This window comes from Anser anser (assembly GCF_964211835.1).
Source record: "Anser anser genome assembly, chromosome: 4".
NCBI lineage: Eukaryota > Metazoa > Chordata > Aves > Anseriformes > Anatidae > Anser > Anser anser.
This window is the reverse complement of record NC_139724.1, coordinates 46,975,048-47,002,723: the sequence shown is the minus strand read 5'-3', so window position 1 is coordinate 47,002,723 and position 27,676 is coordinate 46,975,048. Positions and strand designations below refer to the sequence as shown.

Genomic DNA, 27,676 nt, shown 5'->3' with positions numbered 1-27,676 from the left:
CTAAGCACATTCCAGCCCTTCCTGCAGGCCTGATCACTTCAGCTGGGAGAAGCCAAGTCTGTCACTCATGCGCAGGAGCTGCAGAGGGGCAGTGGCAGCTTCCCGGAGCATGTCAGGGAATTGGGCTCACCCTGAAGCAGCTGACAGCCTCAGCACCCTGAAGAGCTGCACGGGCAGAGGTGGGCCCCAAGCACTGAGGACAAGCTGCAGTTCCCACCTGTGCCTTGCTTGTGCCTCATCAGTAAAGGCACCAGTTCCTCCAGGAGTGCTAGCCAATGACGCCAAAAGGCAAGGGTCAGGCACTTCAAAGTCTAATTTATGCTATTACTACAGGTTATTTCATTGACAAACTCCTGCAAAGAAGCAAAGGGCAAGTGAAGCTTGATGATGCAGCAAAGATGCCAACAGGACACCTGAAGGATGATGGTATTTCAGGTCCCCTGTCTGACTGCGTTCAGCCAGCAGAGAGCCTGCATTAAGCAGCCCCTACAGTTCACGTGCATTCACCTCAGGAGCTGACACTCTCGGAGGGTCAGGGTCGTTGGCTTCACTGTCACTCGAGCTGCTCTCCGTCTCCGAGTCTGAAGAGCTGTCTGAGTCACTGGTGCTCCCTGACTCTGGGCTGCTGGAATGTGCTGATGCCACGCTCTCGGGCTTGGACTGCAGGGCACTGCAAGGCCACCAGGAGATAAAATTAGAAAGCAGCACGCGTCAAGGTTACTTACTATATTGATATGGAAGCATTCAGAAATAAAACTTAAAGTTTTGGCACTGGAAGGAAAGGGGACAAGGCCAAAAGAATACACTGCCATACTCCAAGATAAAGCACCGGAATAAAAAAACCTCTGGAAATAATAAAACCTTCAATTCCAACCCAGCCATAACTATACAAGCAGGATGTCACTGCAAGAGTACAAAGCCGCATTTAGCCAACAAAAGGCTTTAAAAAAAAAAAAAGCGACAAATGCTATTCTGCAAGTCCCAACACTCAGCAGAAAAGATGCCTAATAAAGACTAACAAGACGGAAACGTACATGCCCGGATGGTTTCTCTGTTTTTATTTTCCCCCTTCACAAAAAGGGGGAAAGCAGGTTCTCACTTCTTCACCCATGTTACTTGCTTGAGGTGCTGCAGCTGTTTTGTGAACAGCCCCAAACAGCAACATTTTTTGCAAAACCCATCCCTGCTCACAAGTGCTTTGCCCCAGCCCTGCTGACAATGGGAGTGGATGGAGCTGAGGCATACCTTTTTGTTCTGAAACCAACTAAAGAAGTCAAAACATTGACTTCTGACTCTGAAAACTGTTTCCCATGTCAGCTTAAATGCATTTGTATGATGTGGAGGCAAGCTCCTTGCTGATGCAGACTGATATTGCAAGAACATACTGTTTCAAGAGCCTGCAGAGACAGTCGGTCATGCCAAGAAATCGATACGCCCTTGTGCAAGCCTGACTTTGTAGACTGTCACCAGTGCTTGAAGAGCACACACATCAAGCCAGAAAGGTACATAGGTGCTCTCTTGCTGGGGTTTCTCCACCTTTCTGCTTCTAATCCAGGTATGTGGCTTTTCAGTCAACCTTGAATACTGCTTCTAAGTTGCCCTATCAGGAGGGGCTGAAGCAGCCTCAGCAAATTTCTTCTTCACCTACTTGGCTGTTTCTGGCTTCCTTCCGAACTACAGCTGCACTCATACCTTAGCCATCACTATTACAACTGAAAATCCCATCATCTCCAGTGTGCTCTCCAAATAATGTGATGGTGTGGAAGAGGAGAACGGAAGGGAACAGATGGGGAAATACAATTCTGGTTCAAAGGCAAAATCTAGCATGCCTGGACTGCTTTCTAGTTGAAGCTTTCTGTAAAACCTCACACAACTAAAGCCAATTTGGCTTCAGGCAGCTAGAAACCAAAGCTTGCATCTATGACAGAAATGAGGGACCCTTTCCCACCTACCCTCATATAAAATAAACAATTCTTTTTTTCCTCCTTATCTGTCTACCTAGCAGTTTGGGAACAAACCTGTACCTTGGAGGAGCAAGTGAAGAAGGTGGCTTTTCAACAACCTGTTTTGTTCACAAAAACAAAGAGGAGAGGGGGAGGAAAGGTTAGCTTAAGGAGCTCAGAGCAACGCAACACGTCGCGATGATTTAACGGGATGTCTGTGGGCGTAGGGTATAAAACATCTAAAACTGACTTGGTCGTCACCACTGTCTTCACTATCACTGAGCTGCAGGTCGTCCTGGAGCATTCTGAAAGACAACCAGAAGATACACATCAGCCAGGGCAGACACGTTTTCAAGCAGCAGACACTGAAAAAAGACTTGGTTTGCACTTTCCAAAACAAACGGACCTCCCCAAGGCCTTTTAACATTTGGCATGCTCAATCTGCTAAATCCTCTCGTTACCTGAATGAACAACAAAATGGAAACACACAGCCTAGGCCTTTCAGTGTGCCTTCCACCTGACCTCAGGGCACTTTGCAACACAGGGTCAGTACCACTGGCTGCCATCTGCAGACAACTGCTGGAACAAGTCCAGTCCTGGTACAGCAAGAGACGGGCAAGCTTTTAGCTGGCACTAGCTCCCCAAGGGGCAGAAAGCACCACAAGATGCGCACGTTCACATGTCCTGCTCTTTGTGGGCTGCAAATACTTCTCCTGACACAAAGCTCCTCTTTTTGCTGCTCAAATCTCCCATCACACACACATACCTAAGCAGAGGCCAAGGTCAAGCCAAGCTCCTATTCCTACTCTGCACAGCGAGAGCCCTAACACTGGGGATTCACATACCCAAAGCAGTTCCTGAGTGGTGAGGCACAAGTCCTGTTCTAGCATTGCTAGAGCAGACAGTGGGCTGCCTGCGAGTGTTTCCAGATGCACCATTCAGTCCTAAGTCTGCAGGTGGTACCTGCTGCTTCCAATTTCCCCGTCCTGTATGAAATTGGGGTCCTCAAAAGGCTGGAGGAGAGGGATTTGTGGGCAGAGACCCCACGTTCTCCTGAACTGTCATTCCCCCCCTTTGGCAGCCACGTAGGCATCCTAAAAAAAAGCCAGAAAGCAGAAAGGCGAATCTCTTATTGCTTTAGAAGTACGGGGATTCAAACCTCGGGCCTGCCTGGAGACTGCTCAGCCTAGAGAGCTCCTATTTATTATCCCCACTAACTCAAGTCACCTTATACTTAGACCAAAGCAGTCAATAGGCAAAGAGATGCCTTCATTGACACAAGACCATGTTTAGTGTCAAAGCTAGCAATGTTCTCACACCGAACGAGTCCACAAACCGCAAGCAATGAATCTCAAGTCCAAAAGAAAATTTCAGAGCAATTGACCTGTCAGTCAACAGATAAAATCTATTTCAGCAGTCAGTAACTGAGGATTAGGGTCAAACAATAACTTAGGCATTATCTCAGTACCTTTCAACCTTTCCCAGCACCAGATTAAAGCACCATAATTCAAAGGAAAGACTATCTTTCCTTCAAACAGAAAGCTACGTCACTTCTATTAGCTCTAATGGAAATTGCACATTCAGAACGAAGAGAGAACAGACTCCAGCAATTATTCTCAAGGTTTGTTTCTGTTGTTGCCTGTTTTATGTTTCCTTTTAGTACCAGGAACAAATCCTCTGCTTCCACCATTTGAGGAGGGAACCCAGCCCTGTACATAAAACCACGGGAAGCGCAGTCAGTGATTTCCTGCTACTTGAAAGCCTTTCTGCTCACACTGAAGGTCAACCACTCACTTTCTAGGGCACCTCAACCCCAGCTGGAGCAAGCGAGATGTCGAAATCAGCCGGGAGCCCTCCGGGAAACTCCACACCCCCCTACAGCCACATACCAGCAATGACAGCGCATCAGTTCGGCAGGACAGCCTGAACATGCTAACACACCCATGGCCCCGTCTGCTATTTTTAGCAAGGAAGACAGGTCCTTGACACAGGTGCCTCCTCACGCTGGTGCTGGGCGACAAGCACTGAGCTATGGGGAAGGAGATCGTTGGTGAGGCTTCGCCATCTCAACCACTGCGTACTCAAGGGCGAGTTGCTCTGAGCCTTTCACAGCATTCACAACGGAGACATCTCTTCCAACAGCTTTGCTGCTTTTACACGTCATTTCCTAATAATATATATTTTACTGTGGATGCCTCTAAGAAAAGGAACATCAAAACACTACTGCTGAAGTCCCTTGAAAAGACAATTTCAAATGCCTAAAACCAAACACTTTTATTTTGGTTTACAAGCAAGTTGAGATTCTAATACTTGTGCGACTGAAAACCGAGCATACTGCCCTCCAGAATTAACTTCTCTTCATGCAGTGCTGTACATCCTCACTATGAAAATCAGAACTTGTTGCCTGAAGCTGAATATCCACTAATGAGAAAACCCCAGACCTCCAGTCTCTTTGCAAAACAACACTCCAATACTGTGGCAGGCTCTCTTACTGAATTACACATTGCATGTCTGAACTGCTGTCTTCATACATTGCTGTCATCCCATCTGCTTGCACTATTAAGCTGAAAAACTTCGGCCATCCAAATTAATCTCTTACTAGGGATGTTGCCAGGTTTGATTTTTTTTCCTTTCTTTTTCTTTTTTTCTTTTTTCCTGTATGGGGTTTGGGTGAGGGGCCATTTCCGTTTCCCATGTGCTTGCTGTTTGTTACACTTTCAGGCTCTTGGTTTGGAAGATGAGGAAATGGGAATGTTTTCCTCCCTGTTAAAAAAAAGTCTTTTTATCTAATCCTTCTTATCTTTTTATTTACATCTTTGAATCTAGTAAAAATTTGCTATCCTAGGGTACATTCTCATTTTGGCAAGATGTATACTTTGGTACAGTTTCCTTCCCAAGACACCGGGGTTGGCAGCTCTGGACCCCAACTGCTGACTCTGATGAGACAGCATCTCTTCTTCATGCATTTTATTTTCAAGTTATAAACCCCTCAAACCTCAGGACAGAATGTAAAAATGAGTTAGGTTAAGAAGGTCAGGGTGTCCAAGTAATAAGAGACAAATTGAGTTCTCCTGCCTTCCCTTTTCCCAAACTCAGACTAGCTACTCCCACTGCAGCACCAGCAGTGTAATTCGTTGCTGCTGACGTTATTTTTCCAGTTACGAGGTCTTTTGTTGAAACACGTTCACGGGGCTGCTAGCGTACAGTTCACAGAAAAAAAATTGGCTTCAGAAGGGTATGTTTCTACGTGACACACATCTGAGTCAGAGTTTACTAAAGACTAGGGTTGGGACCCACGCTCTTGTACCTGGAGCAGGATGGCGCCCAGAGGCCTCCGGTGCCCACCAGCAGGGCCCACCCCTCCTGCACAGCACTGCCTCCCGAGGAGTTACCAGCCCCACTGCCCCGCGTTACCTCACACTGATGCAGAAAAGGCTCTTGGTGCCATAAGGGCTCTGCCTGCTGTCACCTTCGCAGAGCTACGTGTTTTCTTTGTTCAGGCATTTTGACTTCGCCATTCCCTCGTGGCTGTCCTCTTCCATCTCCCAGCCTCCAACACCTCATTTCCTCACACACATTCCCTGTGGACACCACCTGGAGCCTCTGCTTTTAGAGTAAACACTGGAGGGAAGTGCTACGAGACACTGATGTGGCAAACAACCCCCCTCCATCTCCTACTGAAGGCAAACGGCATGCAGCCCACAGCAACGTGCGCACACTGGCTTCAGCTGGAGCCAAAGCTGGTCTGCCCTGCAATTTAAACACACTTCCAGGGATGTGAAAATGTCCTGGAAGTTTTTCCTGGGTTTTGTTTTGTTTTACCTTAAGCACTCTGGCCTACAGATGCATTTCCTTTAGAGGCTAAAGGATACACTAGGCAATGCTACCTAGATTGTCCTTTAAATCTGATTTAACTGTTTCTACTCAAAAGAACTGCCTTTTTCACCTGAGCTGCTGGTAAGTAAAGCACAGAGTGCGAGAACATTGCAACCACTTAACTTCAATTTAGGATCAAGGAAGAACATTGCTACCACTTAAATTCAATTTAGTATCAAGGAGGAACATGAAAATTTTATATGAGTCACACTTTTGCATGGCTAGACAAAGCCACTTTCCCCAAAACAAGGTTTCAACAAATTGTTAAATAGCCTACTTAAAGAAGATAAATCTGCCCTAATAATCTTTATACTTTAATTAGCTCAGCACTTAAAAGATGCTGAGTTTTCATTTGCAGGACCTGCCGCTTATGCACACATCATCAATATCCCTGTGAATCTATTTATAAAGAGCTCTTTTCGTGAGATGAGTGGCGCTAAAATCAGCGCAGCTTGCCCAGCAGCTCCACTGAAGGCACGGGCTGGCCCCTCTCTGCTGGCTGTGCTGAAGATGCATTGCGGAGGCAGAGGTCGGCATCTCCCCCGTGAGCAGGAGGGTTGCTCCCATTCCAGCACAGCCAGGAGCTGACCTGGGGGCTGCACCCAAGAAGGAAAGCCACCTGGGAACCTGTGCCTGCTCGGGGAAGCTGGATGCTTAATTTGGGCACACAGATGCCCAGGGATTTCAACCTCTAATTAAGCAACACAAATGCTGTTTGTGTTCAGCCAGCCACAGTTGGTAACACGAGCTACTATCGGCAGCCGAGTTTTCTGAGGGTCACGTGGCTTCTGAAGAGCAAAGAAAGCCCTGTTTGGCAAAGGAGAAAAAAAGGAGACAAAAAGAAGGGATGCATCACTTCAAGGGGAAAACGCAGGGCAAGTCCTCGGGTAAACCTCCGTTCAGTCCATTTAGGATGTCAACCTAAGCTGCTCTGTTCCTCTGCCTTCAACTGCCTCTGTCGATGTATGGCCACGGTAAGTGAGCGCTGGCTCCAAGATGCTAATAAAAATCACCACGAAGGGAAAGACATTCACTGATGGACATCAGCAAACCGAGGTTCCCTTTACCCTCGAGGAGGACCAGCCCGTGAAGGCAACCAACGCCCAGGGACGGGGTCCCTGGCTTGAGCTGCCTTGTGCCTTCCGCTCAGCTGGTCCCAGAGGGCTTGTGTTTGTCTTAGTTCATATGAAATCCCTAAACGCAGAGGCTCAGTGAGATGCTACCAGAAACCAGCAGCAGGAAGGTTCTGGCTGTCCTTTGGAGACTGGTCAGGTCAGGAAGGCTCGAATGAAAAGCCTGAACACAAAATCTTGCAATTCAGCTGAGGAGGAGAGCCTCTTGCTTGTGCCCTTCCCAGGTTTTTATTTTAATTGAATTATTTATTATAAACTAAAAAAAAAAAAAGGTGTAAGCTTTGTAGTCTGCAGTTTGCAGCCTTCCATGGAAGGATACAGTGTGAAGTAAAACGAGCTCTTTATCACTGAGCTGACAGGCATTTAATGCCTGGGCAATTGACTCGCACACAGACCACTTAGCCTCCTGGATGTGGAAAGGTTTCTATTATTCAAGGCTCAGAACCCATCAACGCTGCCATCTGGCCAGGTTAATCCCGAAAGACTCAAAGTCAGCCCACACAAAACTACTTTCAAGAAATTCCTGTGATTAACCTAATTAATAGACAACCACTTGAACCTACCAGGACGCTGCCAAGTTGTTTTTTTTATTGCCATTATGGATCTTTCCCACCAACTTACAACTTGATATTGAAGCAATACAAGTATTAGCTGGCATTCCTTCCCTGCCTTTGTAAAACTGTTGCCAAGATTATGCACAAAGATCTGGGACTCCAATTCTGAGAAGCCTTCTCAGAGAAACCATAAAATAATAGGGGAAAGAAGAGACACAAAGAGACAAAAGAAATATGTAAATAATATTAAAAAAATATACAGGACCCCACTTTGCACCTTGCTAACTTGATTAGATAATGTAAGTTGAGGTTTTTAGAAACTTCATATGAAGGTAGTTTTTTTTTTTGGAGGGGTGGAGGGTTTAAATAAAATTTTTAAAAAAATTGAAGAACAACACTTCTCACGAACTTTCCCTTGGACAACTGAAAAAAATTATACCCCATGATTTCTATAAGATGTGCAAGTTTTCACAAATTTTGTAAGCATAGCTTTACTAACCTTCACAAATTCAAAATGGTATGCTAAATGGATCAGATTCAGTTTGTTTCTAATTTATGTCAGTTTAATGCATTATTAATACACACACACTGTGTGACAACGTATTAAGTAGCCACAGATTAACAGAGCAAAACCCCCTCCACTTGGTATATTAATAGTTGTGTGGTTTTGTGTTTGTGTTTTTTTTTTTTTAATACAGTAATGATAAACATGAAACAGCAATATTGCTGTGGCTGTAAGTTCCCTCCATTGAAATTTTCAGAGAAAAACTGAACTAATAAACTTTAATCTTCAGAAACTTCAAGTAAGGCATTTTTTAATTCATTACAGATTCTTTTAAGTAACTGCACAGTAGAGCATGGGAACTGAGTCTGGTTACTTACGATGTTCTTGGTTGAGAACTAGGCAACGTTTTTGAAGGTGCGTCATACTGTTCTGCAAATCAAAAACAAATCAGTTCTTTTTACTTGCCTCACATGAACTGTATTTTACCCTACAGTCTCTGGGTGTCACAATTAGAAAGTCACTCTCTTCCAGGATGTAATTCCTTGCCAGTGAGATTATTCATCATCCTAAGTGGGATTTCCTAACAAAACACTGTTTGTTCTCTGCTGAACTGCTGCTTTACTTTCCAAGTAAGGAACGTACACAATCTCTGAGGCATTATCTAAATTCTTCAGTGTTCAACCAAGCCCAGGAAATTGTGCTCCTTAATCAATGTAAACATTTGATATTCTCATCAATCTCTCACACACAACACACAAAGTTATCTGTGAGCTCATACAGACATTGCTGTGTATTCTTTGGATTTCTACTTACTCTGATTCTGTGCTACAGATCCAACATGCTGTGATTCCTGCAAAGAAAGGACAAAGCGAAAAGTTGAGAATAAAATACACCAGCTCTCTCTCAATAGCTGCATGTTGGTGATGTGTTTTCAACGTGTAACTTATTGTAATAAAAGTCAACTTAACCACAGCTTGCCTTTGAACTGTCTAAGAGTTTAGGTTGCTCTGACGTAGTTTAGCACTAACATGATGTGCTACTGCCACCAAAAATGTGCTGCTGGAAAACTAGCAGTATGTGCCTTTTTGAAGGAATATAGAAAATTTTGACAGAGCTGCCAAATATTTCTGTTTAATGCAGCCAACAAATATTTTTCTTGAAAGTAAAGGTTAAAACTTTTTTGTGCTGCAACAGAGAGGAGATGCTTAAAATGTTTCTGCAAAGTAGTCACATTTGGAGTCCACAATTCGAACAAACATCTATGTCATCTAAACAGCATTCATTCACCCTTCTCTCTGGCTCAAACATCTTACAATTCTAAAAATATAAAGCTTGCTAAAAAAAAAAAGGTAAAAGATAATCACACTACCACATAGCTCACTCAGAAATAATTACTCGTAAGCACCATCTGATCTAATTCTCAGTAAAATTATGCATTTCACGCAGCAGTTATGTAATGTGAGATCCACTGTGCTTTCGTTTATCTGATTGCTTCAAAAGATAATCTCTCCTCACAGCCTTTACCTAAGAAAGGGATGGGGTCAAAAATTAGATGAATACACATGCAAGCTGGAAAGCTGTCTTTAATATATCAAAAGGTCTGACAAAAAGAGGCTGTTTTACCTTTGTTGGAAACGGAAATTTTGAGGGCTCTGCCGTACTAGGTGTATGAATAGCTGTCAGAGGAGGTGGCCATGAGTGGGTCATTTCCTGGAAAGAGATGGAGAAAAGTGGATTAGGGTATTTTTGCTGATACTTGCAGTGAAGTTTTAAGCTTAAGACTCGTATCTACCTAAAGTCCTTGTAGGCTGGACTGCAGACCATGGAGACAGCACCGCAGTGAGAAACCATCCTTGGGATGCAGCATCTGCCCTGTGGTGAGCACTTGCCCCTCTCTGCAAGCACATTTGCATTGCCCAAGCAGCAGCCATCTCAGCACAGCTTGCAGAGCTAAGCACCTACTGCGTTTGCAGCATCTGGCCTCGGCATTACAGCTAACAGTTAATAAAAGGAAAAGCAAACAAAACCTGCACATGAGTAGCTGTGGGCTTTTTCAGAGTGCAGACTGGGCTCGGTGACAGCACATGTGCGAGCAGAGCAGGGGCAGCGCACCATGGGACAGGGCTGGCTGGGTAGGACCAGCCTCAATGCACGTGCTCGGCTGGCACCGCCGTTGACGTGCTCAGAACGCCTGGCACAGAGCAGCAGCTCTGCCTCCAGCCGGGGCTAACACAACACTGGCGCTGGACTCGATTTACAGAGGTAGGAACTGTGCTCGTGCTGAACGCATCTCGAGACAGACATGCACCACACGTGGCTTGCCTGAGGACTGGAAAGAAATGTATGGAGAAGGTGCCTGCAAACTATATGGCTGTACCGCGTGCACCAAATACACCGACTGTGGTGTGAACATCTCTACCGGGCTGTAATTTTGGGGCGCCTGTTTTCGTCAAGGCACAAAAGCTCAGAAGTGGCTCCAGTTCCCTTATCAATTAGGAATAGCATAAAACATGAAAATTTATAGGGAAGTGACTCCATGTGGCTACCTTTGACTCTAGAAGCAGGGATTGGATAAATCTAGGAGGATTTTGTGCAAGAACTGGAAACAGCCTTCAAGTAACCTGTGTAACCATCCGGTCATGTAATTATCACCCTTATCTTCTTGTTTCTCCCCTTCCACTCCTCAGCTCGCTGCTCTCTACACTCTCTAGCTGTGCAATCTTGCAATAGACAGCAAACCCCTCAATATACTGCTCTACATCTCTTCAGGCATGTGTATGTGTTTCCTTTTGGTTGCATCAGTGTCTCAGAAATATCTAACAGCAGCCCCCTGGCCTGGCCGAGGAGTAGCTCTGGCTGGTTCAGGTGATGTGCCCATCTTCCTCTTGGATTGCACAAGGCTGCGTTGTGTGTATGCACTGATGGGTGTGACAACTCCAGCTGTATCTGAAGCTGTCACCTTACTTCTCTGCAGCATACCCAAAGACATGCTTCTGGTGATTGCAACACCAGTTGATAAAAAAGAAGCAGAGCAGTATTTCCCCCCTGCATGTTATTTTAATGCAAGCAAAATATAAGGAAACACAAGATGTGGTATTTAACAGCACCCACCTTCAGAATTTCTTCAACGCACTGGACATCACTGGGGAAGGTTTGCTACAACAAAAAGAAGAGGAAGAAGTGTGAGTTTGTTTCAGTTTTACCAACTGACACTGGGCAGATAAACTCAGCAAACATTTGCTCACCCCTAGTTCTATAAGCTTCATGGAAACTCATTAATTAAAAAAATGCTAGCAAGAAGTAAAAGGCCATCAGAAGGGCAGATAATAACATGCCTCTACAAAGCTTGTTGTTTTCAAGTATTTAGCAGAAGCTATATTCTAAGAAATTTGAAAAAGTAGGAAAGTGTCTTCAAACAGCTTCTCCTGAAGAAATCACGTAAAGAGAAACAGAGCTTATTAAACAGTGCTGGGATTCTCCTCACTTTGTGACTTGCCTTCTTACTTCTACGCAGCCACGTGCACTCAGCCAAAAAAGAAACTAAAGCCCTAAGCTTAGAGAAGGCAAAATAGAGGTGGTTTTTAAAGTGGAGGTTATCGTGCACCAAGAGCTTGAATTCCAGCTCTCAGACTCATGTGAATATCAATTACCATTAAGATACTGACATTTAAAAAACAGTGCAATCGTGACGCGCACATCTCAGAGCAAAACGTTGGCTCTACCACCAAGTTGGAGCAACGTGCTGGCTTTTGGCAAAGCCTGCCACGAGTCCCAAGCAAAAGCAATGCAGGGGCTGACAGAAGCGCAGCCAACACCTCCTGCTCCAGGGGATGCTCCCTACTGGGAAGCAGAGGGCAGCGAGCTCCCCTGTGTGGCCAAAGGGATCTCCCCCAGCAGAGGTAAAGCAAGAAAGGGCTTCACAGTAAAGACCAAAAGTGTCCTCAGTGCTCACACAGGAAGGACACTCAACTGTTTTCCATATGCTACACCACAGAGGAAACAGCAGGTGAGGAACCCTTTTGCCCTGCATCCTCATTTGCCTGTGTCTACACAAAGCCCTCGTGGAACAGTACTCATCTGCCAAGGATTTGACTGCTCTTCAGAAAATCATGCACGCAGGGCTGCCACTTACTCACCCAAGATCAGTGGAAACAGGGCACGGCAGCAAACTTGTACCACGTGGCAGAGTTCAAAATGCTTCATAACTCATGGTGCTGAAAAGGGATCCTTCCCTTCTGCTTTTTTTCTTTTGCTAGCAAGCTTAACCTGGTAGCATAGCCACCTAATTCACTGCTTAATTTCATGAGTTGTGAACAGCAGGCACAGAAAATTGCATCTGGTTGTACAGAAAAGCAGGATTCAGCTAGGAGGTGGCTTCAGAAAGCTCCTGAGGCCTTGATGATCCTTTCACTTTATCAGAGCACAGGCAGCCTGATCTCGAAGTCAAGAGCCAACCTCGCTGCCGCGCTGAGGACCTATGAGGAGCCACCCAGCAACATCTGGGGTGCCACGGGGGTTCGGGAGCAGCAGGAGGAATCGATTCAAAGGGCAGGTGGCCAGCCCGAAAGCCAGCACGCAGACATGTGAAACATCCTGAGCTGCGTATACATCACCTGCACTTGTAACCCTGCGTGGTTTTGCAAGGGAACATGAAGGAAAAGCATTGCTAGCACAACTGCTGCAGTAAAAAAAAAAAAAAAAAAAAAAAAAGAAAAAAAGAAAAAAAGAAACCCCTGCACTTCTGTGCAGTTAAAATCTCCCCCTTTCCACTCTATAGTTATTCATTAGCTGCACGCACACAGCTTCCAAGACAAGCCATCCAACTATAGAGACGATGCATGTTTTTAAACAATCTTCTACTAACCTTGATTACGAATACAGAAACATTTTACAGCATACTGACAAAGCCTGCCAAAATTTGAGCTTGCATTACCTTGTTGCTCAAAACAAGTGCAAGCAGAAATTTGTGCAGATTTTCTCACACGACTGTGAGGAACATCAGACACCGAGCAGATTGTCCTCCAAGGGTGCGTAAGTGCTCCGTATCACAAAACAGGCTGAAATGCATCTATCAGGCAAAGACAGCAGTGAGGATCTCAAACTCAGCTTGCTCCATCCATGATTTTTAGAGGATGTGGCAACACGGCTGCTTTCAGGGAAAGCTGAAGCAGTAACACCTATTAATCTGCTTGTAAAGCATGTAGCAGAACAGCTACGAAGACTGTGCGAACACACACGTGATGAGTATCTCTTACTGCAGAACAGGCACCGCTGTCAGCATGCGGTCATCATGGGTGGCCGTAGAACATGTTGTTGAAAGATGTTTCTGTTTTGCTGCAGACGGAGCACATTTGTTCAGCAGACCTCTTGCTTTCAGGCACTTACCGATGCCCCGTAGCGTCTGACGCACGGGAAGCCCTTTCTTCATATGCCAAAAGACAACTTTTCTCAACTCTGTCACCTAAGGCTTTATTGTACAGATAGGTTCTTAAACACCCCTTCACAGAGTATCTCCTGAATTCGACATCATTTTCCTATCATGAATAACTACTGTTACGATACGCAAGAAACAGGGGGCGAATAGAAATGAAAATGAGATTAATTAGACAACAATGCTAACAAGGTTATCATGCCTGCAAGCTTTTTTTTACTTTGTGATTCCTCTCGCACAGCCTCATCCAGCAATTAAATGTGGCCTGTACAGCAAACATTTTCTATGTCAACCTGGCAGACAACCATTAGCTCTTCTGCTTTTTCTTTCACTGGTGGCTCTCTCTTTCTGGTGATTCAGCTCCTTGAACCACCTTGCCACAGCACCAGATGAATACAAGAAGGGGTACAAGCAAGGGGGAAGGACAACTCGTGCTAACACTCAGCTCACCTGTAGGGAACAAAGTCTTCATTTTACACAATTTCAGTGTTAGGTAAAACTGTGGAATCCAGAGCTGACTACCTGAGGTCAAAATCTCCTCTGGAAGCACAAAGTTCCCAGCTTCACCCTGCTCCTGCAGTGCTAAAACTCCTGGGAGGTCCAGTGGAAGAAGTGTCACAGGTCTTGGTGTTTTTCAAACCTGGAGTGCCTCTTACGTTGCATCTCATACTGCATAACTTGAAAGTAACCATTTAAAAAAAAAAAAAAAAGATGAACTGGCTATTTCAGCTTTCTGAAAAGATATCCTCCCCTGCAATGTATGCTTTGCTACCAGCTCATTTCCTGTTCCCTAGAAAGCATGCAAATAGGTGCCACGACACTGCATTTTCTTCTCTTGCATGCACTAACCCAGTCCAAAGCATTGTTTTTGCCTCAGTTCTCAAACATGGATCAGATTTCTTTAATTGTTTGCAGCTCGGCAGACGGGAAACAAAAGAAAGCGATGCCTTAGTTCTGAAGTGCAGGACACGCTTATGAAACTCACTGCCCTCAAGAGCTCTCTGAGGCGTAAAACCACACTTGTTTCCCCCCTGCACGTTCTGTCAGCACCTGCCCCTCTGATACTCCACCACAGATTCAGATCGGGCAGCACCGGGCACTTGGTGGAACTGGCCTTGCCCATGCAGGTGAGCCCCAACCACGACAGTCGGCTGCCACGCCGGCTTTCCCAGCTGCCAGGAGCAGCCTGACCTCGAAGTCAAGAGCCAACCTCGCTGCCGCGCTGAGGACCTATGAGGAGCCACCCAGCAACATCTGGGGTGCCACGGGGGTTCGGGAGCAGCAGGAGGAATCGATTCAAAGGGCAGGTGGCCAGCCCGAAAGCCAGCATGCAGACATGTGAAACATCTTGAGCTGCGTATACATCACCTGCACTTGTAACCCTGCGTGGTTTTGCAAGGGAACATGAAGGAAAAGCACTGCTAGCACAACTGCTGCAGTAAAAAAAAAAAAAAAAAAAGAAGAGAAAGAAAAAAAGAGACCCCTGCAAACCACAGGAGAACTGACTGCACATGGGAACCTGTGGCGCTGATGAAGAGCTAATAAAAGCAACAAAGCTGCACCAAAGAAAAGCGGTGCAGGAAGGTAGATTTTCCTCTGATTTCTTTCAAGTTCACAGATTGTAAGGTTTGGGTTGGTTGGTTGGTTTTCTTTTTTTTTGTTTGTTTTGTTTTTCTCCAAGTCCTTAAAAAAGTATTGGAAATTTGAAAAGGAAAAATATGGAATTTGACCTAAAACTTGCTGAGATGATTAAGTCTTTATGCTCTTTCCTGTGAGCTCTGGTAAGTCAGTAACAAATCAGACTGTGCAGACAGACTTAAAAACAAGCGGTAGTTTAAGAATGCAACCACCCCTTCCCTGACTTCAGGGTGGGAATACTTGTGTAAATTTAGGTTTTCCTTAATGCGATTTCTCTACTAAGTCCAAACACATTTATTTCATTAACTTAGAGTTAAGCAGGAGCTTGTATTATCTAATTGGAAATCTTTGTTGATACGATTTGTTTAAAGCCTCGAATTTGACCCAGTTAAATACATCCTTAATGACTGGCTCCAAACATGACAGCCACAGGTTTTAAACACCATTTTGTTATGGGCATATTGCCCTGGGTTTCATTACCACTGTAAATTAACACACAGATAGTACCTGACAGCAGGGTCCCTGTAACAGCAGCTTGAATGCTCTAGGAAATTCGGGGAAGTGCTGTCAGAGGCAGGCAAAGCCACAAGAAGAAAAGTCAGTTTTCTCTGCAGGTTGCCCAGGACCAGGATTAATTTTCACAGCAGGTGAAGAATTACCATGGGACTCATCGTTTTTAAGGACGGAAGAAAGCTTGCTTGATTTCAGCAAAAACAGGACAACCGCAACAAAAACGGTACAAGAAGGTAGAAGACAGAGGGACAAAAGGAAGAAATGGAGAGGAAACTGAAATAGAAAACTAATTTTATAAAAAGCTCCTTCTTGACAAGGAAAAAGTCTCTGGTTCATATGCCTTTGTCTGAAGGAGCACAGTGCTTTGTGCAGATACATTTTAATAAAGGACCTTCCAAAATCGTGAGCTGCTGGAACGAACTCCTGCAGCCCTATTAGCCCTGCCCTAATAATACTACAGCTGAAACCCAAATAAACAAAACATCAAAAGTAAGTGCTGCAGCAGAGCCTGCATACAGCCATGCAGACCAGAACTCCAGCCAAGGCCGATGATTTCATTAGTTAATTAGTGTCCCCCTGACGTCTCCAGAAGGAAAACAAGGTGTCTTTCAGCGTAAGTGTTGATGGTATGAAAACCACTTCTGTAAGAGCTGCAAGTCATGACTTTGAGTATTTTTCCCTTCCAATCCCCCCTTGCTGCAATTTATGCCATTAGATATACTTGTTACACTATTTTGAGTAGCCTGACTCCACAAAAATGTTGCTCGCCACAGGTGATGGAGATAAAGCTGAGCAAGCAGAACAAACCAGAACTTGTACCAGAGGCAGTTTGTTGTTGACGGTATTTGTCAGATGAATAAATGAGGCAAATCTGCACACGTGCTCTGTTGGCATAACCACAGTTACGTGTGAATTTCTGGTAATACAAACTACTCACAGGAAGGGAGCGGAGCAGGAGGAGAAATCATGGCTTTGGTGATTTTGGTCTGGGGGAGGAGGGGAGAGCAGCACAGGCTGGCTGAAAGGTGGTGGGAGTCAACATTTTCTAAAGCAAAGAAACGTGAAGTCAGGCATTATGGTGCATCAACATGTCTGCAAAATTTAATACATGATCATCAGCAAGAATGTGCTATCACGGTTAAGACATATATATGCCCAAGTGACCTATCAATTACAACAAGGTTATAGCGAAATCACAGTGTCGTAACTGAGTAAGGAGTTCATAAATTCAAATGATGGGCTACGTATTCCCAAGGTTTTGAATTTCTCAGTAGCTCCAGCTTTACTTGCTAGCATGATATAACTGTTTAAGAGTCCATGTTTTGGTCAAAGTCAGCAGGAATTATGCTCTTAAAAGCAAACAGCTCTTTGTAAATAAATTCTACTCACTAAGACCAAAAGTGAACATAGCAACTTCTTGTTCTGTTCAAAAAAAATATTGTCTGTTCTTCTGTTTAAAAAAATATTCAAAATATTCACACTTCTGAGAACCTACACATGCTTCCCAGACCTCCTCTCTCCCCCTGCCCATTCCTGCCCACTGCTGTTTGTCTTGCCGACACTCGGTGCCCACCTCACAACCCCCCAGGTATTGGCACAAGGAAGTCCCTTCCAAGGCCCTCAGGAACTGCAGCTGTGAGCAGGCTGACTTCCGATGTCAACGAGACTGTCGGCGCTGGACTGCTTTCCCTTGCATGGTGACAGTAACGCCGTGCACGCTGCCGTGTTACAGCTAGCACGATGCACTCCCAAGTCGGAGGCAATGTCGGCTTGAGACAGCATTTGACAGCAAATTCTGATCTTCACTTGAGTTCAACAAAGGCACGACAGCAGTAATGATATTTGTTAAAACCATCAAAGAAACAGGAGGTTTTAGCAGCGAGAGGTATGCCGCAGTACTCAGAGCAACTCATATCATTACTGACTGCCATCTCTCACAAGCTTTTCCCTTTCCAACCTCACTTTCCCCTTGGAAAAGGAGGAGAGCAAGAGTTCTCCTGGCAGCAGTGCCACCTGATGCCCCCAGCTGAGCAAACAAGCGGTGGATGTGGAGGCCCCAGCCCGGAAAAGCACTCCTTCCCTTTTCTGAACCAAGACCTTGGGCTCATTTGTGGGTTTGCAGCTCCCAGAACCATGCAGCAACCCGTCGAGGAGCACCAGAGCTCAGCATCAATGCTGGTGCTGCTATGTCAGCAGAGAAGCGGGTGCTTGTCAGCGCATCCGGCGTTGCCTTCCCAGGGGAAAAGGAAGCAAATGTGAGCCTTTAGAGAAGACAAGTTTCACCTCTCTCCTTACATGAGCAGAACTCTTCACTGAGAAACAGCCTAGGTGCTATTTTTAAAACTCAGGAAAAAAATTAAGAAATATTTTCAAGTGCTTCCAAACCAAGGAACTTAACCTGTGGGAAATAAATAGCAGGATATCCTTTTGCTTGTCAAGGCAACTTTCGCCATTGTTTTACAACTGACCTGAATGCAAACAGAGCATTTCTAGATTGTATGTTTTGGAGTCGAGAGAGAAGAGCGTCTTATTGTCAGTGACATTATTTGAAGTCACGTACGCTCAGATGAAAGGTCGTCTCCCTGAGATGAATATTAGACACATGTCCCAGAAAGCTCCCCAGCCTTGCAACAGAAGGCTCGAAGCCTGTCCTATGACACAACAGAGCGCACACACCGGCACCTCCATCCCCTCCTCTGCACACAGCTTTGTGCACTCAGCAGCGTGCTTGCCCAGGAGGTACGGGGGTGTCCTCCCCACATCCAGAAATACTTTCCAGGCAGGACAGGAAGCTGCTGGGTGCGCTCTGCGTCGGCAGCTTGGCGAGGCCAGAAACCGAAGCTGAGAAGACAGTAGAAAGGCAGCTGTTTGCTCCTGTCCCCTCCCATCTACTCTGGGGGGGAGAAGCAGCTTCTCTGTGTATTTGAAACACTCTGACTGCCTTGTAATAAAAACCCAACCAAGGGGAGATGGCTGCAGCATGGATCACCAGGACACCAGCAAAATTCTGCCTAAGGGAAAGTTTTTTGCATCTTTCCCTGAAGCAACTTTAGTGGACAGCAAACAATGAGACTTACTTGTAGCCCTGGAACATATTCCTCTTGAATAGACAGACATATCACATGGCACAGAATATATTCCTTCCGCATGTCCAGCCAATGGAGCACAGCTGAGGACTGACAAGCTACAGGAGAACCTTTAGCACAGTGCTTCCTTCAAGTGAAAACATTCAAGCTGCAAATACACACCCTTCCACCTTGAACAAACAGATGGCATCCAACCCAGTCTGAATTACAGTGTAGTCTGAACTGCAAGGAGCGGACAGGCTAGCAAAAGAAACCAAAAGATGCCTTTTAAAAGGAGGTGAAGGCTGGAAGTCTTCAAATTTGACTCAACTTTGTCTCCTGCTAAGTCAGTTTGCCCCGTTTTCCAAACCCCATAGCATTCTTCATAAACCACTGCCATTCAAAATGCAATGTGCTGAAGGCACATCATAAAAATCTGGGGTTATTACGCAAGGGAAAAAAATGCTCTTCAAGTAGCGAGCATCTTGAACTATACGCTTTGAAAGAAATATATGCTACAGTGCTAATACGGAATCATTCCACACATTGTTTATTTTACAATAGACTCTTAAAATGTGCAGCCACCAAGCCAGTGTTTTCATGTTAGGGACACAGAAAAGACTTGTAAATATATACAGCCATCAGCCTTAAAAATCAGGAATTGCTCCTTTTTTTTTTTTGTTTGTTTATCGAAGTCAATATGCATTAAAACAAATATTTGAGTTTAGGTTCTCATTCAAGAGGGAAGCTCTCTTGTAGAAACCCTGCTGATACAGACACCCAGTTCTCTAAACGTCTCTCAAGGTGAGGGAACAGCATTGCCATGTTGTCCTTATTCATTCTAAATTTAAGCAGCCAAAGATAAAGAATGATCCTCTGAAAACGTGAAATACCCACCAGAGTTTTAGAAAAACTGAATGCTGACCATATTTCTCTTCTGACTTAACGAAGCTTAACAAGCAAGTCAAGAACATATTTCTGGCTGTGGCAATATCTGAGCTACTCAGCATTTATGAGAGCGAAGTGCGCATCTGGACCAGACACCCAGACCCAAATATCTGCAAGTGCTGCGAGTGGACGCTTAGCTGAAGTTTCACCATTTGCTAATTCTGCAGCTGACCAACAGGTTAACAATCAGTCCCTGCACCCAGAGCTATTGGTCTCCCTTTCCTTAGCGGCCAAGGCAAACATCAGGCTGGCTCTTCCCTCCCGTGATTCAAGAAGAGCTCCATGTTAGGAACTGGCAGAAAGGCCAAGGGATTAATAGATACAGGAGCCTGGAGAAGCAAGCCTCACAAAAAGTGGCAATGCCTTCTGCTAAGCCAAGCTGGCCGCGGGGCAGGAGACGCCTTCCTTTGCAGCATCAAGCCCTTCTCGGGTCTGAAGCACAAGGCGGCTGCAGCTTGTCTTCTGTGTGGCTGGGGACGTGCAAAGGCGGCCGGGCTGAGGGCAGAGCCTGGTTGGGAAACCCAGCCGGACCTTTTGCTCGGAGCGGGACGGAGACATCATCTCATCGGGCAGTATCTGCAACACTTGGCCGCAGACAAAAAGAGCACGCTGATGTCTGATGATATTCATAAATGTCTGACCAAATGCACAGGAAAAATGGAAACCTGCTAATGCAGTATAGAAAGTGAAATTAGTATGCTGAAAAGCGGAAGATGGAAAAGGCAGGAACATCACCTTTTCCAACTGGGAGTTAAAATATTCTGCTGCGAAAAACAATAAGATACAACTTAATTGTCCAAGTATCATCATTAAGATGATGAAAACTAGCAGCTAAAGCTTGGGAAGGAGGGAAGGAAATACTAAAGATGATTCAGGCAGCGACATCATTAGACATCAGTCAAAATGAACCATGAGACCTGAAACTTTGAAGTGCAGCAGAACCCCCCACAGAGGCAAAAAGAGAGGCACAACCGACAGCAGACGGACTGTGCTGAGCACGACGTCAGGGCGAGAACAGCACTGCTTTCTGAATGTTCCTTCCAAACCAACACACCGGTGGAGCCAGGGGACGGCCAGGAGGAGCGCAGCCCCTGCTGCCTGCCTTCCCAGTACCACTTGGCCAGGCAGAGGAAGAGCCACACGCAAGGTTTTACAGCTGGTCACGGCTAAGAGCCCCTCTGCCCTTCCTCTGGGGGCTCCAGAAGCTGCTGCCAGCCCCGCTGCCGCCAGCCCGCCCCGAGGTCCCTGTGGCCAGCGCCGGGCGGCGCGTGGTGCGCTTACCTCTGTGAACATCTCGTAGGGCCTTCCTGCATGGCAAGGGAGATGTCCTGTCTTCGTGCATCCCCTTGCTGGCCCTAATCGGTGCCAACAGGTTACGGTGCCTTTTGTGCTGGTGGCGGCCCTGGCAGGAAAGAACTTTTCTTCTCTTCCCTCGCGCCGAGCCACAAGAAGCCGCGAGCGCTCCCAGGCATAACTCCCTTGGCTCCTCTCCGAAAAACGCTCTCTCAAGCACACGGTTGCTTAGCAATACTCGCCTTCCCCCTGTACGGTTCAAATTGGCAACATCTGTCCCTTCGGCACTTTCCACTCGCGCAAGAAATGGTGCGGAGAGTTTTAAAATCTACAGGCAGGTTGGCCGAAGAGGTTTCGTGTGAGCTGCTACAGCTGCTTGGGCGCCGTTTTGCTGGTTTATTTCCAGCCTGGATAAAACGTGCTGCTTCTTCCAAAGAAGAGGCACACAAGGGAAAAAATGTCTTTTGCATCCGGTGGGACTCACCTATTAAATCAAATACAACAAGTAGCTTTTGCTGTTTATATAATTACTTCTGCATGCTTTGGCTTGGTTTAAAAACAAAACAAAAAAACAGAACACCACACCATGTGGATCCCTGTCCACTGGGATCGGGCTCAATTCCTCCTAAGGACGTGCACATGCATCAGGAGAGAGAAAACAAGGGAATCCAGGAGTTGTTTGGGTACTCAGAGGCACAAAAGCTGTGTGCAGCCCTGACCCTGTGCCCAGACGCTCTCTGTCCCTCTGCTCGCCTCTCCTGAAGCTGCCCGAGGAGCGCAGGGCAGGATCCATGCCTGTGGATGGACCTGCAACAGAGCTGGGGAGCTCAACCACAGGAGGGGATAAAAACAGCAAAAGCAGTGCAAGATCAGAAAGGGATCCACCCGCTTTCATCTCCGAGAGCCTCAGAGGGCCACGGGGAAGACCCAGGTGAAAGGCTCCTTGTTCAAGGGTTGATGCTCACCCCTCGTGATGCTAGCGGTGACTGGATGAGACTGAAAAACCTGTGCCACAAATGCACCCCTTGCACCTCCCTGGCATGCATTGGGAAGAAAGTGGGTAGGGCAGAAAACAGTGAAGACAGTGAAGAAACCCAGTGCAAGCTTGGTGAGGCACGGGGGAGAGAAGGAAGAGAGCAGAAGGCAGTCTGACATACCCAACCAGCTGCTCATCCTTTTTTTGCCTCTTCCATCTTGCTTTAGCAGAGAGTAACATGCTGCCACTGCAAGGATCCACTGAAGCGTGAAGTTTTCCCTAAGGGTTTCTGAAATATGCCCCAACCACAGCAGCCTGGGTTGCAGAGGATGGATGAAATCAGCCGTGTCCAAGACAGAAAAAAATCTTTCTCCAACCCCGAAAGAATTATTAAATAAATCACAAATTAAAGACACCTTGGCCATAGCTCACATTTAAACATCTTTTAGGTAAGAAACAAGCCAGCTCTCAGCTTTTCATTTTAACAAGCTTACCACCCCAGGCTGAAAGAGCAAGAAAATCATCTGCCAGTGGCTGCCTAACACAGAGCGCACCACGGATGGTCTACGCAGTGGGATTTTTTTTTTCTTCCAAGAAGCGCATTTAGAATGAATCAACACTTTTTGTACCCCCCGCCATCAGAGGCCTTACAAAACTGCAGGATGATGGAGGCTGGGCGCCAGGCAGACCAACAGCTGAGGCCAGCACCGTCACTCCTCCTCCGAGGCAGATCTCTGCCCTGCTTGGGAAGCCAGCTGCTGGTGGCTGCCTTCGGTTTGCAGCCCATCGGCACGCACACCGCCTGCCACCGGCGCTGGCTTGCAAGTTACCTGGTTGGAAGGCTTGGCTGCCATCCGCTGTCAGCCCTCCTCAGGCTTTGTGCATCACCTTTTTTTTTTTTTTAAAAAAAATAATTATTTTTTATTACTCAGAACATCGGGCAGTCACAATCACAGTAGCAGCTCTTGCTCTGCTTACCAAAGCGTGTTAGTAGCGTGCTTTGAGGAAAGACTTCTCAATTCCCTTTTGATACCACCTTCTCGGCACTACATCCGAATGTTTCCTTACTCATGTACTCGCTTTCTGAAAAGCTGCGTGCATTAGTACACATGGTACAGATGAAGGTTTGGAGAATTTCTCTTAACCACAATTGCAGGATATGCATTTTACTGCTTAATGCACAGCCGTTGACTTAAAACGGGTTATCACAGAAAAAAAGCAGCTATTCAGATACACAGCATTTAACAAGCACTAATTTTGTGCTGCACAACAATGGTAATTAAAAACGGAAATGCTCTCAAGTTCTTCCTAAGTTCAGCTTGGCTCCTGACTTGGCAAACCACAGAGGACCATGGGTTTCCAGTTGTTTTTACTTTTTCCTCCCTTTTTTAAGCAGCTCTCTTTTATGCAAGGCAAAGGTCTACATGCTATGTTGGAGTCACAGCTGATTGCAGCCAGGATGGCTGACCACAAGCCCTTCACAGGCAGATCAACAGACTGGCAAACCTCAACCCCCCCAACATGGTGGCAATGAATACACTGTGGTAGCTCGCTTAAGCACAAGTTTGTCACAGCCCGGACGAGGCACTGAATTCTGAGTCACCTGGAAAGATGCAAGGCAGCTCACGACTCAGTCTCTTGTTGCTTTGTGAAGCAATGGATTTAGCAACTGAATTTGGACAAACCTGGTGCTCTGAGACACTCTGGAGAGAAGCCAGCTCTTTGCCTTATGCCAGGCACGGTCCACCCATACCTGCTGGGAGAAGCTGGTAAGGACTGAGCCACTCTAAGAAACACCGAGTGTTTCTGAAGGCATCCCCTCCTCCTTCCCCTTCTCACCATACTCCAGGCAGATGCAGCACCCCCACTCCTTTCCTCATGATACCCCCTTGCTGGCCTTCCAAACAGCAGGAGCACAAACCACCCGCCGCTGTTGACAGCTGAATGCAGCACTATGGATATTTAACCTTTTTTTTTTTTTTTTTGGAGGGAAAGCGAGCGCAATTCCCCTGATATTTGGTATTCTGCGTAAGAGCCAAGGCCAGATCTTGGATCCAAGCGAACAAGCAAGGATCTCCAATCTGAAGAGCCTTGCAGCTGAGAACTGGGAGCTGAATGTGACCGGAGTGCACCTTCACCAAGCGTAAGAGGAAGATGAACGAGCACTGCTAATTTATGACCTCTGCAGTCTGACACACGAGCTTTGAACATCAGCGTCTGGTTCAGCTGCAGTAACAATACAAGACGTCCTTTTGGCTTCTGAACCAAACACCTGCCTCCTTGCCCCGCATAACCTCACCCTCCAGCTCTTCCAGAGCATTCTTTGTTCCCAGGACTTTCAGTAAACATTAAAAAAAACAGCAGTAACAACTGTCATTAATGTTTGATCTGCCTGTTTTGCAGTCATGCACCAACAAAAAGACAAATTTACACAATCCTGGCGAAGCAAGGAAATCCATCTCAAGCCACATATGACACTTCTGACCACGAAGAGGGCAGCAGGGGAGACACGTAACTAAACTAACAACCTGTGGCTTCTCTCCTGGTGCGAAGCAAAAAACAGACACACAAAAACAAGGAGAGTCAAAAAAGGAAATCAATCTCCCCCCCATTTAATAAATGTTAAGTAAATACAAGGTTGGTGAAAAGAAGAGAATAGCACCTTAATCCAGGATTAAAACAATACATTTATTTCTAGTTTACAGGGCTCAACTGTCTGGCCACTTCTGTCAGTGGAAGAGTTTAGTTGCCATGGAAAGAAGTCACTGAAAACCTAAAATGGACTTTTTATTCATCATCTAAATGTCTCGCTAGGTATTTAGTCACTCCTATATGCTATACCATGATCACATTTTAACTGGTGACCCTTCAAAGATGTGTACTGAGGTGAACAGGGCTCAACGACAGCAATCCCACTGTGAAAGCTGAGATCTTTTTGTATATCCTGTGCCTCAAGGATAATGAAGTACTACCAGAAAGACTTAATATACCTTTATGTGTTTTTTATTTTAAACATTGTTTGTTTGTTTGTTAAACTAGTTGCTTCCCAATTTACTTCCCAGTTTGTAGGTGAAAGAGGTGGGTCCCGTGACGCTTCATCGCATGTGATAAAGCAGCTACCTACTAACATTAATAAAACTGCGAGGAAAACAAAGCCAAATCTCTTTAGACAACGTGCCCTTAATAAAGCTTTAGGATTTATAAACACTCTTTCTCAAACCAGCCTCACTGATTCTGGGCCCTGCTGTCAAGCCAATTCCCTTCCAGGCATCTCCGTCTTTGCAAATGGAGGTAGTAGGAGCGTTTCTGGTAGTGCTGCAGCTCTCCTGAAGAGATGGAAAGAGAGACTGGCTTTAAAAGCATATTTGTTTAAGAGCTGTGAAGAGGTAAAACTTGGTACATTTAGAGAACGCATATGTTTACGCTTCACGCATGGTTTTTTTTGTTTTTGTTTTTTTTAAGTCTTCTCAATAAATTTGGACAGCTGCCTTGAAGAGAAGGGGATAAAGTATGAAAGCAAAGTTTTTTTATTTGGAAGAGATGGGAAAGGCTGTTCAGCTTCTGTATATGAATGCAAAGTGAGTCACCACAGTTATCTGCTGTGGATTCATTCACTTGACAGCGAATCTGCTCGTCTATTCAGACTGGAAGGTTTAACTCCTCACTGTTGCCATGAGCAGAAGCTGCCGATAATGAATTCACAGCTGCAGGTGACACGCCTTCAAAATTCAACTAACCTCAAACCATGTGGTCAAAGAAATGGCTTTCCTAAATGATGTCGGGAGATCACGGGAAAAACTGTACTTTGCATGTGGCTGTTCAGCACAATTGGGGCTGAAGGGGATAAATAAGTGTAAAACCAGGCTTTGAGTTGCTGGGAGGGAGGGGGAAGAACTGCAGCGTTTCTGCTAGCCCAGACCCACTCGCTGCCACACTTCACCAAAATCATACAATGGTCAACCTGTGGTTGAAGGATCCCCTGATTTGCCTTCCCAAGATCCTACCTGCCCATAAGACGCCTTGCTGTTCCCAGGAAGCAAGCCAGACCACCCCTCTCCCCAAGCCACTTATCTCATACTGCACATCCAGCACATGGACTTGTCCAGCTGTGCCATAGTACCCTTTTCCCTCTTCACTCTCCAGGCTTTACACTGAAATACTGTGTCATTAATGACAAAAAAAAAATACAAAAAAAACCCCACAAATAAGTAAATACCATAATGACAAAGCTCAAAACAGGCAGAAAATGAAGTCACAGATTTTCTACTAGAGCTTCTTATAGCCATTATTCCAAATGTCCTTGCACAGAAAACAGTCAACAGAGGTCACAGCCTACCCCATGGGAGGGTTATTCAACACATTTACTCAAGGGGTCATCTATCAACTTCTAAGTTGTCCAACCATATAAATAAAATCAGGGTTTTGGCTTGTGCAGAATCATTTTCTACATTAGCTTTGATTCCCTTTTTACTATATTCTTACTCTGCCACAGATGTAACAGCACTCCCACACCAGCACTGCTACTGCACAGCTCTGGCAGCTGTAGGATTTTGGATAGGCATTTAGAACCAAAGTCATGTGCTTAATGGAAAGTGAGCAGAGAAGTTTCATTCAGTAGACAGCATCGTGGCTAACAGTGCCCTATCTGAGCTCAGATTCAAACAGACACATAAGCACACAAAGCATGGGGTTGTGAAAAAAGATAAGATGAAAACAGTAATGGAACCAGAGCTGGGACAGAACAGGGAAGTCTCATTTCTGACAAGTAAGCGCTCTTTCTCAACGGAAAAGACAACACCAAGACAAAATTCAGGCTTTACAAAGACAGTTTTAAAACCAGAAATGCCCTTTATCTTTGGGGTAATGGGTAATGAAGAATGGGTAGTGAAGAAGTTAAGACCCCGTGCGTTGCTTTATTCCTCCCTCAGGAGCAAAATATCTGGTCGAGCAAATAATGAAATCCAGACCTCGCTGCTCTTTCCTTTTTGAGTTATGATGTGCAATGCTGAATCTACTTGGAAGCAAACACTGTCTCTCAGCATGAAACTATTTTCACAACTTCTTGACAATGTCATTTTGCCAGCTTCCTCTCATTTTCCACAAGAAATTGCCTACAGCTACTTGCAGCTGATGAAAACATCCTACAACACTCTTTTCCATGAAAAGCAGACCGCACCCGTCCTATCCCTTTTTATTACAAATGCAAAATACAACTTGAAAAGCATCTCTGCAGGTCTCCTCACCCAAATGCCTTGAGGTCAGCACTGTGGGTTCCTACATGCTATAACACACAGGATGAGCATAAGGACAGGCATGGTAAAGCTTCCCAAAACACGTGCAACAATATTGCTCCTACTCTCAAAGTGCTGCATCAGGGCGGGCTGCAAGCCACTTGATCCTACAGCACGTCTCAGAACCCCAAGACTTGTCCGCCACCACATGTGACAAATCAGATAGGTGACCTTGGGGTAGGCACAAACAGATGGAGTACAACGAGGGATCTTGCTGTCTCTAAACAATTACAAAGGAAAGGGGAAGCATCCCCTGGTTAAGAAGCGACTAATTCCAGCCACTCCTTCCCTTAAAGTCTCCCCATAGGCTCATAAACAACATACCCCAGTGACTTCACGGCAGGGTCCAAACATAGGTGCGAGATGCCTTCTAACGCTGTCAGAAAAGCCGTCCAAACCACTCTGACAGCTGCTCTGGGCTTTTTCTCTGAAGCCAAAGCTAGAACAGACTAGTCTAATCCTGTTCAAGTGTGCCAGTCTCTACCACACAGTGCATATAATCTCTAAACA

General features: G+C 45.6%; 1 protein-coding gene across 6 annotated transcripts in view; it reads right to left on the bottom strand.

Moving 5' to 3' along the window:
- Window positions 1–27,676, bottom strand: part of AFF1 (ALF transcription elongation factor 1) — a 105,756-nt gene that overhangs the window by 18,479 nt on the left and 59,601 nt on the right. For 5 of the 6 annotated variants that reach the window (XM_083833859.1, XM_083833860.1, XM_083833857.1 and 2 more), the window contains 7 exons: window positions 11,123–11,167; window positions 9,635–9,721; window positions 8,825–8,861; window positions 8,389–8,440; window positions 2,194–2,248; window positions 2,025–2,062; window positions 508–670 (listed from right to left, as the gene is read on the bottom strand). In XM_083833859.1, coding sequence (XP_083689985.1) covers window positions 508–670; window positions 2,025–2,062; window positions 2,194–2,248; window positions 8,389–8,440; window positions 8,825–8,861; window positions 9,635–9,721; window positions 11,123–11,167 — 477 coding nt within the window. The remainder of the gene's footprint in view (window positions 1–507; window positions 671–2,024; window positions 2,063–2,193; window positions 2,249–8,388; window positions 8,441–8,824; window positions 8,862–9,634; window positions 9,722–11,122; window positions 11,168–27,676) is intronic. The other variant, XM_083833858.1, reaches the window with a different exon arrangement.